The sequence below is a fragment of the Lepidochelys kempii genome, chromosome 15, assembly GCF_965140285.1.
Source record: "Lepidochelys kempii isolate rLepKem1 chromosome 15, rLepKem1.hap1, whole genome shotgun sequence".
In the NCBI taxonomy this organism is placed as follows: domain Eukaryota; kingdom Metazoa; phylum Chordata; order Testudines; family Cheloniidae; genus Lepidochelys; species Lepidochelys kempii.
The window spans coordinates 22,436,203-22,448,842 of record NC_136394.1 but is presented as its reverse complement, the minus strand read 5'-3'; the positions used below and the strand labels follow the sequence as shown (position 1 = coordinate 22,448,842).

General features: G+C 39.3%; 1 protein-coding gene across 5 annotated transcripts in view; it reads left to right on the top strand.

The window, feature by feature from the left end:
* GLT1D1 (glycosyltransferase 1 domain containing 1) overlaps positions 1-11,458 on the top strand; it is a 90,952-nt gene extending 79,494 nt beyond the window's left edge. For all 5 annotated transcript variants that reach the window (XM_073313218.1, XM_073313216.1, XM_073313217.1 and 2 more), the window contains one exon: positions 8,903-11,458. In XM_073313218.1, coding sequence (XP_073169319.1) covers positions 8,903-9,049 — 147 coding nt within the window. In that variant the 3' untranslated portion in view covers positions 9,050-11,458. The remainder of the gene's footprint in view (positions 1-8,902) is intronic.
* Positions 11,459-12,640: the final 1,182 nt, after the last annotated feature.

Below are 12,640 nucleotides of genomic sequence, written 5' to 3'. Positions count from 1 at the left end.
TTAAGAGCATTGTTTTTTCAGGTCAGACAATATCCCAGCTAAGCTAATTAGATGGTTTGTGGTTTTCGAAGTGGGATATGAATCAATCTGTTTATTACATAAACCATAGTTTACTAATACCAATCAACAGCTAAACATGGTAGTTTTTTATCCAACCCCAAATAAAATAAAACTTCCTCAAACAGACGATATGCTCATTTTGCAAAGTGGAAGTACATTACATTTACCAGCTTTGCTGTGTGTGTGTGTGATTAATGCATGCTATTAAGCATAGTCTTTGGAAGGTGGATTCCTTTTATTTTCATTAGTTTTTTAACTGAAAAAATTATTTCAAGTAACATTTGCCTCTCTGGAAAATTCACTCATTGTTCCATATGGGTTTCACAACCGAATCTTTGTTAATGACGGCAGTTTGTTTTCCTTTGTTTTCTTTTAATTACTCTCTGGGTGGCAGAGGCAGAGCTCTCATAAACTGTTCTCAGCTAGAACTATTTATGTACTTAAACCCTGGTTCTGCAACTATGTCCACATGGAGTCCCATTGACTTCAGTGGGGTTGAACACAGGCCCTGGGGTTCATCTGCATGGATGTAGAAACTCATACTGGTGGCCTTCTTGATATTAATAAATAGCGGGAGCACACACAATGCCTCCCACAAGCCTTCAGTTTTTGAGTTTAAGCTTAAATACCTATTTCACACAGGCCCTGATCATGAAACAGGTTATACATAAGCATAAGTCTTTCCCAGAGCAGGGCCTCTGACCCAAAGTGTCGAGATCAAATTAACAAAGACAAATGGTACCACAACATAGATTCATAGGACTGGAAGGGACCTCGAGAGGACATCTAGTCCAGTCCCCTGCACTCATGGCAGGACTAAGTATTATCTAGACCATCCCTGACAGGTGTTTGTCTAACCTGCTCTTAAAAATCTCCAATGATGGAGATTCCATAACCTCCCTAGGCCATTTATTCCAGTTCTTAACCACCCTGAAAGGAATTTTTTCCTAATGTCCAGCCTAAACCTCCCTTGCTGCCATTCAAGCCCATTGCTTCTTGTCCTATCCTCAGAGGTTTAGAACAATAATTTTTCTCCTTTCTCCTTGTAACAACCTTTTATATACTTGAAAACTGTTATCATAGAATCATAGAATATCAGGGTTGGAAGAGACCTGAGGAGGTCATCTAGTCCAACCCCCTGCTCAAAAGCAGGACCCATCCCCAATTAAATCATCCCAGCCAGGGCTTTGTCAAGCCTGACCTTAAAAACTTCTAAGGAAGGAGATTATCACGTCCCCTCTCAGTCTTCTCTTCTCCAGACCAAACAAACCCAATTTTTAAAATCTTTCCTCATAGGCAATGTTCTCTAGACCTTTAATAATTTTTGTTGCTCTTCTGTGGACTTTCTCCAATTTGTCCACATCTTTCCTGAAATGTGGCACCCAGAACTGGACACAATACTCCAGTTAAGGCCTAGTCAGCACGGAGTAGAATGGAAGAATTACTTCTCGTGTCTTGCTTACAACACTCCTGCTAATACAGCCCAGAATTATGTTTGCTTTTTTTGCAACAGTGTTACACTGTTGACTCATATTTAGCTTGTGGTCCACTATGACCCCCAGATCCTTTTCCACAGTACTCCTTCCTATGGCAGTCATTTCCCATTTTGTATGTGTGCAACTGAGTGTTCCTTCCTAAGTGGAGTACTTTGCATTTGTCCTTTATTGAATTTCATCCTATTTACTTCAGACCATTTCTCCATACTTAAGCACTGACGTCTTCACCTAAAACCATAAAGTTGTAGCAAAGCACTTCACTTTAAACATGTGTTTAAACTGAATTCAGTGAGGCTGTTCTTACGCTTAAATGTTTTACTCAATCAGAAGTACAGAAAGACTGTAAATATGATGATGTTATTTCTAGAGTTCTGTACTTCTCAATTTCTCTGTCCCATTTCAGTCTGGTCTTCTGCTGCTCTCCCCCAAAATACTGTCTCTAAGATCAGCAACCCCTTTTTTTCTGATATTCTTGTTCTACATCTCTTATTGTCTTTTAAGGAAAGGTGTTAACTTGCATTATCATGTGAACTAGCATTGTCCTAGGTAGTATTTGCATTCGGATAATTAATATTTGTGCAGGTGCCCTATCCTGGAAAGTGAAGTAATCTCCGTCCTTTCTCTGTACACTAGCAATTGTATCATATTTAATAATGCTCCTTTAAAATGGCTTTGGTATTAAATATTGTATAAAGTATCAAGGTTTACAAATGTGTCACAAAGGTTTGTTTGCATGTTAATAGTCCAATTTCACCAGGGGATTGCTGGATAACTTTCACCTGAAGTGTCAGACAGAATGCCAATCAGTTTCACTAAATCTTAAAGATAAATTGACAATTACAGGATTATCCCATATTTCTTGACACCGCCCATCTGTATGAAATACAGTTTTTCAAACCTCCACATATAATATATCATGAAATCAAGAGACGGATAATAGATCAAAGAGTTCAGATAAATTAGAAGATTTCTAATTTCAACCTGTTGCTATAATCTGTTTGTATTGTTGGAAATGGCAGTAATACGTTTTGTAGCACTTTGCATAGTCTCCTCTTAGAGGACCTGGTATGCCAGTAGAGGCAGGACAACCTACGTGCTGGAAAGCCATATGTTTTTTCACCCTCTTCTGATTACTTCATGTGCTCTTAAGTATTTGATAAAATATTTCCCACCGTAACCTCAGTTAGTTTTCTTCTAAATTAGCTGTCTCTCAGAACCAACTGTTTAGAGCTATTCCTTTGGAATTCATTTAAGAACAAAGGTTTACATGCAGTTGCACCCCTGTCTGATTCTGATTCAGATTGTTCAGGAAGCAGGAGACACCACTTACTATCTGTTAAGTACATTGTCTGAATTGTCCAGATTTTAGTCAGCCAAGAAAGGTTTAATTCCCAGTGCAGGTTAACACTGACCCTCAGTCATGTTCCTGCTGGTGTTTCCGTTGTTAAGCAGCATCCTGCAGCATACTGCATTGTTAAGCAGTATCCTAGATCATTCTTTCCCTGTCCACAGTTTAGCTGACGGATGGCCAGTATAATTGGGTCTAGTTTTGATTCTTATTTCTTTACGATTAATATTTTTTTTCCTTTCCACAGTAAACGTTATGGTGCAATCTGGATGGCTTTATTGAAGTGCTTGGAGGTTCAGTATACTTGTGAGGGTGTTTTCATTGTAGTTTCTCATGAGTGTCCTTCCCCTGTACATTCCTACACAGCCCTACTCTTTCATCAGTCAGCTTTCAGATAAGCTTCTCATTCATGTTTTTTTCCCTGTGCCTCAGGAGGTGCCCTCCTTTTCACTCCCCAGATTTGACTTTCCAACCTGTTTGACTGATATACTGGATTTATCCTTTTATTGCTCCATTGCTTCAGATACATGGCAGATGTGTGTATTTAAACCTAGATCTACTCTGTTAAAAACATTTCAGTTTTATTTCCTTCCCCACAAAATAGTAACTCTGAAAAGGAGCAAACTAGATAATGTAGGAGCTGGGTTACTGTACCTGGTATGTGAAACAGTCTTGTGGTTATTTCACGTTTTCTTATGTCGGGAAACATGAAATGGGTTTGAGTTGATTTACGAAACAATAAAATTTTAAGCACAAACTTCCCTTTTTTCTGGAAAAAAGTGACCTCTCCTGGCTTACAAAGAAATTAGACAACTTGCCTAATTATATTAATTATAATTAATCATTGGAAGGTATTCTGAGCCCTCATGACCATGTACATAGACAACAAAGGAAAACAACAAAGGAAATATCCAGCTGGCCGCAGCAGTTAACATAAAAGTGATAACTTACAAAACATGTTGACCTTGATGCTTGAGTTATTATGCATCCTTCTTTTAAAGCCATGTTTTATTCCTGCCATTACTCGAATTTGCAAGTTTATGGAATATGTGACACTGAGTTAATGTGACCTGAAAGGAAAACTGATAACTAAGAAATAAAGGAGTAGCGGGCTATGTTTGGGCCATAAATAATCACAAAAGCATGTTCAAATGGAGGACATACACCATTATTCAGCAGCCTAAGCTTTTGGCTTATGGAATGCCCAGCATCTGTGAAGGCTCACGAAAGGGGCGGGGGGCATATAAACCTCTCCAGCCCCAGGCAAAATAGTGGTCCTAGCTGTAAGGGAGCAGCAGGAATCAGCAACACACTAACCTGTGTAAGGGAGGCAGGGAAGAAGTGGAGCCTCCTCTGAACCAATTAGTGGAGCTATAGACAGGAGCACACTCCTGGCATGTTATCCTCTTGTGGCAGTGTGGGTGTATGCCATTCGCATGTAAGGCTCTATGGCTACATGGCCAGCATTTAGCCCTGAGGCCATTTCTGGTCTTGAGGACTTGAGTTTTGCTGTCAGGACAGTATTGAACAGAGCAGCTTGCTGTTTTAGGCACTGCCAGCAATGATAGTTCAGGTGGCTGGGAAATACTGATCTGTTGCCCATTACTAATAGGTGCATTGCTATTCTTAATTGTGCATTTAGTTTAATATATGGAATTCGTCTTCCCTGGGTTTACCCTGAGCTACGTTCCATGTTCCTTTCCTCTCCTGTAGCTGAAATTGAAATGGTTTAATTGCAGATTTTCTGTGTGTGTGTGTGTGAGAGAGAGAGAAAAATACACTTCTTATTTTCCTAGTGTCTGCTATAAAACGGCACCAGCCTGGTTCTTACACTCATTCAGAGGACACGCATTTTATTAGCTTGGTGCCTGCTGTATTTTCAAGGTTCATCTGCCAAAGACATCTGGGTCTATAGAGCTGTTTGCAAAATACTGTACTGAATTTTTTTTATATGTGCTGTTTGCATTTTCTTTAAAGCTAACTGGCAGTCTGCCTGAGGAAGAAACATATTAGTGACATTACTTTTGAAGATCACTGGGCCTAGGGGGATATCTACTGTCCAGAAATAGGGCATGCGTCACATTACTTATAAATCTAAGCATCCTAGTGCTTTCCCCAACGTTTCTGTGCTGTAACTAACAACTCAGCCTTCACCCTTTACACCACATATCAATTGTGAGATAGGTAAATGTTGTTATACCCACATTTATATGGGTGAACGGAGGCAGAGAGAAATTAAGGCCTTCATTTTCAGAAGCGGGGTCTAATTCTGGGTTGCCTCCATTTTTGGATGCTCAGATTCAGCAACCTGGGGCCTGATTTTCAGAGGTGCCAAACAACTGCAGCTCCAGCTGACATGAGTGGGAGTTGTGGGGACCACCTGAATATCAGGCCCTTGCAGTCTTAAGTTCAGCATCCAAAAATGGAGGGACCCTAAATTAGATGCTCCAGGGGCCTGATTTAAAATCCAGTGACATGAATGCAGATCTTTACTGTGCCTTCAGATCACATCTTGAGTGACTTGCCTGAGGTTACGCTCTGAGTCAGTAGAACAGCTACAGCTAAAGTCCTCTGACTTTATCCATTTGCCATTTCTCCCTTTCCTCTTTGGACTCATGTTTAATATTATGCTGAAAGTATCACCAGCGAAAGGGATTTTAGCTGTGTGGCAGTATCTCATTGCTTCTATCACTTACATGTTTCCAAGTTTTTATCCTCTGTACCCTCATATTTTTAAAGAATATTAATAGAACTACTCATCAAGCAATGGTACATTGCGGCTTCTGATATGTATAATTTACATAAATTATTTTTAAACAAAATAAAATCCTCCACAGGAGCATAAAATTAAAGTTGGAATGCGGTGGAGTGAAAATGATTATTTATTGTTATGATAGCGTAAGAGATTGGATTTAAATAGGTGAAGGCATTTAAAGGCTTTCCCCACTTATCCTGCTCCTGTGTGTTCTTGGCAGCATGGAAAAGAGCACAGAGATGGGATGTGGAAGAAGGAAATGAAAGGAGCATCAGGACTGGACTCATTGGGAGAACAGAAGAAATAATTGGGAACGCAGTAGGAGACAAGTCTTGAGAGCTTGTCCAGGTTGTGCTGTGCCCTGAAGGAGAGAATGTGACGATAGAACTGTATGTGGTATTTTATGAGTCTCTAGTAGATGAATGCAAGGGATGTGTGTGGGGGAGATGATCTGACATGATCAGATCACTGAGCAAGGAAAATAACCTTTGCAGTCATGTTTTGGATGGATTGGTACAGGCAATGTACATATCTAGAGGACTAAACTGTAGTAAGTTGCAGTAGTCAAGATGGGAGAGGATATGGGCATGGACAAGCATTTTGGCCACATGGGCAAGAAAGAAGATCAGATTTTTGTATGTGTTGTGAAGGGGGAAAAAAGGCAGCAGGATTTGGAGATGGTGGGAGATGAAAAAGGAAGAGTCAGAGATGGTTGCAATCCTGGACGACAATGGAGGATGCTGGTGCTGTCAACTGCAACAGAGAATGGGGAAAGCAGAGACGGTTTAGTAGAGAACATATTAAATACCTCCGATGTTATCATTATAGCACCAAACTTGTTAATCTGCACCGCTGGCTGGAAGATCCTTTGGGAAGCACTTCTCTGAATTTTGAAAGCATTTTGCAGGAATACTTTTATTCCATTCAGAGACTTCACAACTACAGATATTACTAAAGATGAACACACATGTAGGAATCTTTGAGTTTGTAAAGGGCCCCGTTGTGAATTAATCAGATATTGTTCCCACAAGTGGTCATTCTGTTTAATAATGCTGACTGGAAGAAAAATGGACCAGAAGAAATAATACATACAGAGAATTCCTCAGATGAATCTTTGGCATTTATACAGAAGGGAAGCTCATCTTCTGTGCACTTCAAGTAGTGCAGTGCCCTCCTGTGTATCCTTGCAGGACGGGAGCCTTACTAATGCAGTCCTCTCTGCTAGCCCAAGTAAGGAAGCTCTTTTGCTTTTTCTTGTGAACCGTAAGGGTGTGCAGCAGGAGGCAGCCTGGTGCTCTAGAAAACTTTATAAACCTCTTGCATAATGTTTCCTGTATGAACACCTAGTAGTAGCCTGACGTGGCAGGTAATATTATACATCCCACAGATGACGCCTCCTCCCCCAACCCAGGTTACATTTTCAGAGGTCTTTTTTTTTTTTAAATTAAAGTTGTTTTGGGGAATTTCTTCAGTTAATTTAGAATTACAGTTGCTGATGTGATCCATATAAACTTTATATTAACCACATAACTAAGGCATGGCCATTGAAAAAACTCTGCAAGGTTGGGAAAGACTGGTAATGACCAGCTAAGGTAACATATGTACATTTTTTGGCTACCTTTGCAGGCCCCAGTTCTGCACTATACAAGCACAGCAGTTTCCCAATGTGGATCGCCATGCACGACTGAAGCTATACTTTATCTGGATGTATAATGTCAATATTGATGTGTGAGAATTCACCTTACTTAGTCTAGTAGCCGCCATAACTCTGACTCCAAAACTTACTTGCAAATCCTTCTAATATATGCACTGCTAATATATGTGCTTCTTTGATTGTATAAACTACATGTCAGTGATACATATATTGAAAGAGTTTGCATGTCTTTTCAATGAGTATCAAAGGCTGTGCTTGGAATGTGTACAGTATGATTTCACGTATCAGCATTGGTTCCCAGTGGTCATGCTGTAGTTACGTATTTTGCACATGGACCATATGAATTACATCAGCAATCTTAACTCTTTGATAACCAAGTTTTTTGTAGGTGAACTGTATAATTTAGTTAAAGTACAGCTGGTTAATGAATGAGTTGTTGACCAAATTTAAATCTTATTTGTATTTTCAGCTCTCTGTCGGAGAGCCTCAGTGGTCTTCTCCCAAAGAGTTGACAGCTTATTGGCAGGAAAATGCCATCTGTGTCCAAATGCCCTTATGTTCCACTTGGAATCTTTCACTGATTTTGATCATGACTTGCGTAGAAACTAATGATCTTCACTTTTATTGCTCTAACAGCTGTTGACATTTCTAAGCTAGCGCACATCGCTGTAGTGGGTTTGAGCTACTTCTGTAATCCAGCTTCAATGTTGAAAGTCGTCCCTTAATGGCAGAAAAATCAGACGGGCAGTGCAGAAGCGGATTCGTTTACTTAGCGACATCACCTCTCACTTTCATTAGTTTGGTATCTTCACTTCTTAAAAACAAAATTGGAATGGCAGAGCAACTGGCCAGGGAATAGTCTTGTTCTATCAAGTCCAGTAACTTACCCCTTAGGGCTAAAGGGATTTCATATACTGCATTTTGCAGACCTTTTGATACCGTGTACCAACTGCTGCCTAGCTTCCAGGTCATGAGCCTCCAGCACCAAACAGTGCAACAGTTCTTTATTAGCTTGGATCAATCTTGCATCCAGGCCCTGGCACAATACAGATAATTTGCTGCTCAGTGTGTGTTCTTTACTTCAGACAATAGACATCTTTGTGAAATGTTTTTCTCAACCTCATTAAAAGCATGCAATTAGCTAAAGATGCCTCATTTGCAACCAGGCATATGCCTAGTGGAGCCTAGATCAAAACTGTCCGCTACCAGCTCTCCATCCAGGAAACCAGCTGAATTTGTAATTTCTTACTCAGCTACAGCACGCGTCATTACCATAAATGTATGATACTCAAACACTTTTCTGTCTCATTAAATTGTTTGTCCATATTTTCATCTGATTTAGCGCTTGAGGGATTTGACCATGGTTTTAAGTTCTCTAGTTGGTAGGCTGTTTAAAAGATTAAAAATTGTATTTGTTATTTATTGATCTGTACTTATATATAAAATGTGGTACTTAGCTCTGAAGAATGGTGCTCAAACTGTTTGGTGTGTGTATTCACTCTAAATTCAACCGCTTTACTGCAGTTCCAGGATTGTTTCAGGATCAGTAGAACCCCAAGTAACCTTTATTGTTTTCTTTAACATTTTAGGAGTTTGTCCAGCTCTCCAAAAGTCTGATGAATGACCCCAGTTTGGAAAGAAAAATTGTGACAAAGGCAAAAGCCTATGTGAAGAAACACCACTCATGGGAATGTGAAAGAGAGGCCTATCAAAATCTTGTCCTGAAACTCCAATGAATCATTGGGTATCTAATGTGGAAACTGATCTTATTCTGTATCACTTTAATGATGGCACTGTCATTGATTATTTTAAAGAAAAAAAATCCACACATTATGAACATATTGTTCCACTCGACTGTGCCCAATTTACAAACATACTGCATCAGACTGGTGATCCATCCAATTCACCATCCTGTTTCCAGTGGTGGGCAGCTCCAGTGAAATCAAGAATATGTCAATTTCTTAATATTGTGGGATCATATGAGCCTCAAAAGAGGGCTGTTCCTTGTGCACAGGGGTGGATTTCATCCACAGTGAACTCATGCAAACTCACTGTGTTGTAGCCTGACAAAGCTAATGGAGATTAAGGCATTTACACTCAACTTTAATTATCTGAATTTATTCAGATATACGTCAATGATAAACATAATGTTGTAAGAGAGGGCTCATCTCTGTTTTGAATGATCAAACATATAAATGCATTAAGCACGTTAGCCAGGCCTACATGATCTAAATTTTAAAGGGGAAGATCATAAATTAATCGCAGGACTGGCCCTTTTATCAAGAATGTAACTGGCTGGAGCTAATGAGCAATACAGACATGGATGCTTTCTAGCGTGAAAAATTGTACTCACCGTTTGCTGTTTACATAGTCTACTTTATTTATGATTTATTGGAAGACAGCAGCTACCTCTTAAAAACTACCAAACTTCAGGGACCTCACAAATGGCATATGTTCTTACAAAAGATGGATGGAGGCTATAATGAGGAGCAACGATGTAATTTAGATTTGGTATGTAATTTGGTACTTTTGTCATGAGTGACTCTCAGGAGTTATTATTGTGAACTTAATGTAACAGGATATTGTATTTTAAGAAGAGCTACTAATGCCCACACGAAGCCCAAATCAATCATTATTGACTGCTCAGCAGTTAAAGTCATATCTTGGTTTTCCATAATCTGGTGTCAACGAAGGCTGCTATTTATAAAACACGCACAGTGTTTACAATTTTTAAACATCTGTTTTTGGGAAACTAATTGCTGTATATGGGCCTGATTAGAAGCCAGTGGGAATCTTTCCATTGACTTTAATGGGCTTGGGATTACCCCCTATTTGTGTTAATGAATTTACTGTGCATGTTGGCTTTCCAGTTGACCTCTTGGTTGTGTTGCAAATGTTTAGTCAGTAACCCTGAAGAAAAAGAGTAATTTTAGTACCCTGCATTCACTTCTGAGACCTTTTCTAATTTTCTATTGTAATATATTTGGAGTGGTTTGACTCAGTTGGTACTGTCCTCAATAGCATGGGACATTGCAAACCATGGGGGACAAAACTGGTGTGACTTCAAGGGTTATAACTGCTATGCTCTTTCTTTATACGTTCTCTTCCTCTTATAGTTTTGGTAAAAAACAGCTTGGCTCAGAGGGGAAGGAAAATCATCTATTATAATAGAAATGGAAAAAAAGGAGAAGTTGATAGCAATGCATATAAATTAGAAGCTAGAAAGTAGGGGAAATTATTAAGGGAAGCAAAAGGACAAGGAGAAATCTGTGGGAAGTACAGTAAAATAAAAATAAGTTTTTTAAATTCTACAACAAACAAAAGGAATCCTAACAGTCCTAGGTATTGGTTCATTACTATATGGATATGGTAGAACAGTAGATAATACAGAAAAAGCCAAAGTGTTCAATCAATATTTCTGTTCTGTATTTGAGGAAAAAGAGATGATGTATTTATATCATACGATGATAGATTTTCCAATCACAGTAACTAAGGATGATGTTAAACAGTCGCTGTCTAAAGTTAGACATGTTTTAATCAGCAGGTTCAGATCACTTGCATCTATGAGTTTTAAAAGAGCTGGCTCAGGAGCTCTATGGATCAGTAATGTAGATTTTCAGTAAGCCTTTGAACATTGGGGGATCTCCGGAGGACTGAAAGAAAGCTAATGTTGTGCCAATATTTTAAAAAGGCAAGCAGGATGACCCAGCTAACTGTAGGCCTGTCTACCTGACATTGATCCAAGGCAAAATAATGGAACAACTTATGTGGGGCTCAATTAATAAAGAATTAAAGGAGGGTAATATAATGAATGCCAACCAATATAAGTTTATGGAAAATAACTCTTGTCAGACTAACTTCATATCACTTTTTGATGAGCTTGGTTAATAAAAGTAATAGTGTTGATGTAATATTCCTCTGTAAGGCATTTGACTTGCAATCACACATCATCTGGATCAATAAACTAGAATGATGCAAAATCAACATGGCATACATTAATTGATTAAAAAGTGGTTAAAATGATAGCTCTCAAAATTTAATTGAAAACTGGAAATCATCATTGAGCAGCTATGGGGGTCCACAAGGATCGGTTTTTGGCCCTATGCTAAACTTTTTAACCAATGACTTGGAAACAAACATAATAATTACGGAGAAAGTTTGCAGATGACACAAAGATTGGGTGAGTGGTAAATAATTAAGAGGACAGATCACTGATCGAGAACAGTATGGATTGCTTGGTTAACTGAGCACAGGCAAACTATGCATTTCAACATGGCTCAGTATAAGGCCATACATCTAGGAGCAAAGAATGTGGGCCATCTTAACAGGATGGACAACTCTATCCTGGGAAGCAGTGCCACTGAAAAAGACATGGGCATCATGGTAGATAATTAGCTGAACATGAGTTCCCAGTGTGGCCAAAGGGCTAATGCGATCCTTGGATGTATGACCAGGGGAATTCTTGAGTGAGAGTAGAAAGTAATAGTAATGTTACCTCTGCTGCTGGAATACTGAGGCCCCAGTTCAAGAAGGATGTTGATAAATTGGAGAGGGTTCAGAGAAGAGCCAGGAGAATGAGTCAAGGATTGGCAAAAAAACATTCCTTACAGTGAAAGACTTAAGGAGCTGAGTCTATTTAGCTTATCAAAGAGAAGGTTAAAGGGGTGACTTGACAACAGTCTATAAGTACCTACATGTGGAACAGAAATTTAATGAGCATGCTCTTCAGTCTGCCAGAAAAAGGTACAAGAAGATCCATTGACTGTAGGCTGGAGTTAAATCAATTCAGACAGGAAATAAGGTGCAAACTGTTAACAGTAAGAATAATTCCTCATTGGCACAACTTTGGAACATCCACTGGATTTAGTGGCAGTTTTTAAATTCAGACTGGATGGTTTTCTAAAAGAGATGTGGTAGTTTAACCAGTGCTTTTGGACTTGAAGCAGGAATTAATACAGGGAAATCCTGTGGCCTAGAGAAATTCAGACTAGATGATCACAATGGTCCCATGAAATCAATTATATAAATCTCTTTCTGGGGGCAGTTTGCCACCACGTAGATGCTGAGAAATAATTATGTCAGCATGAGTTCTGAGTTTAATAGCCACCAGCTATCACATATTGATTAACAGATTTTAAGCCTGCAATGAATCTTGACCTATCAGTTACTACCGGCTATTCTTATTTCAGACTGTAGGCCAACATTGCTGTGGGCTGCTCCATTGCCAGTCATTGGTGAGGTAGCTCACCAGGCCACGATCTCTCTTTTAGCCGGTCCCTGACTTCTTCCACGGGAAGTTAATGCCCGAAGGAGGAGTTTAAGAGGAA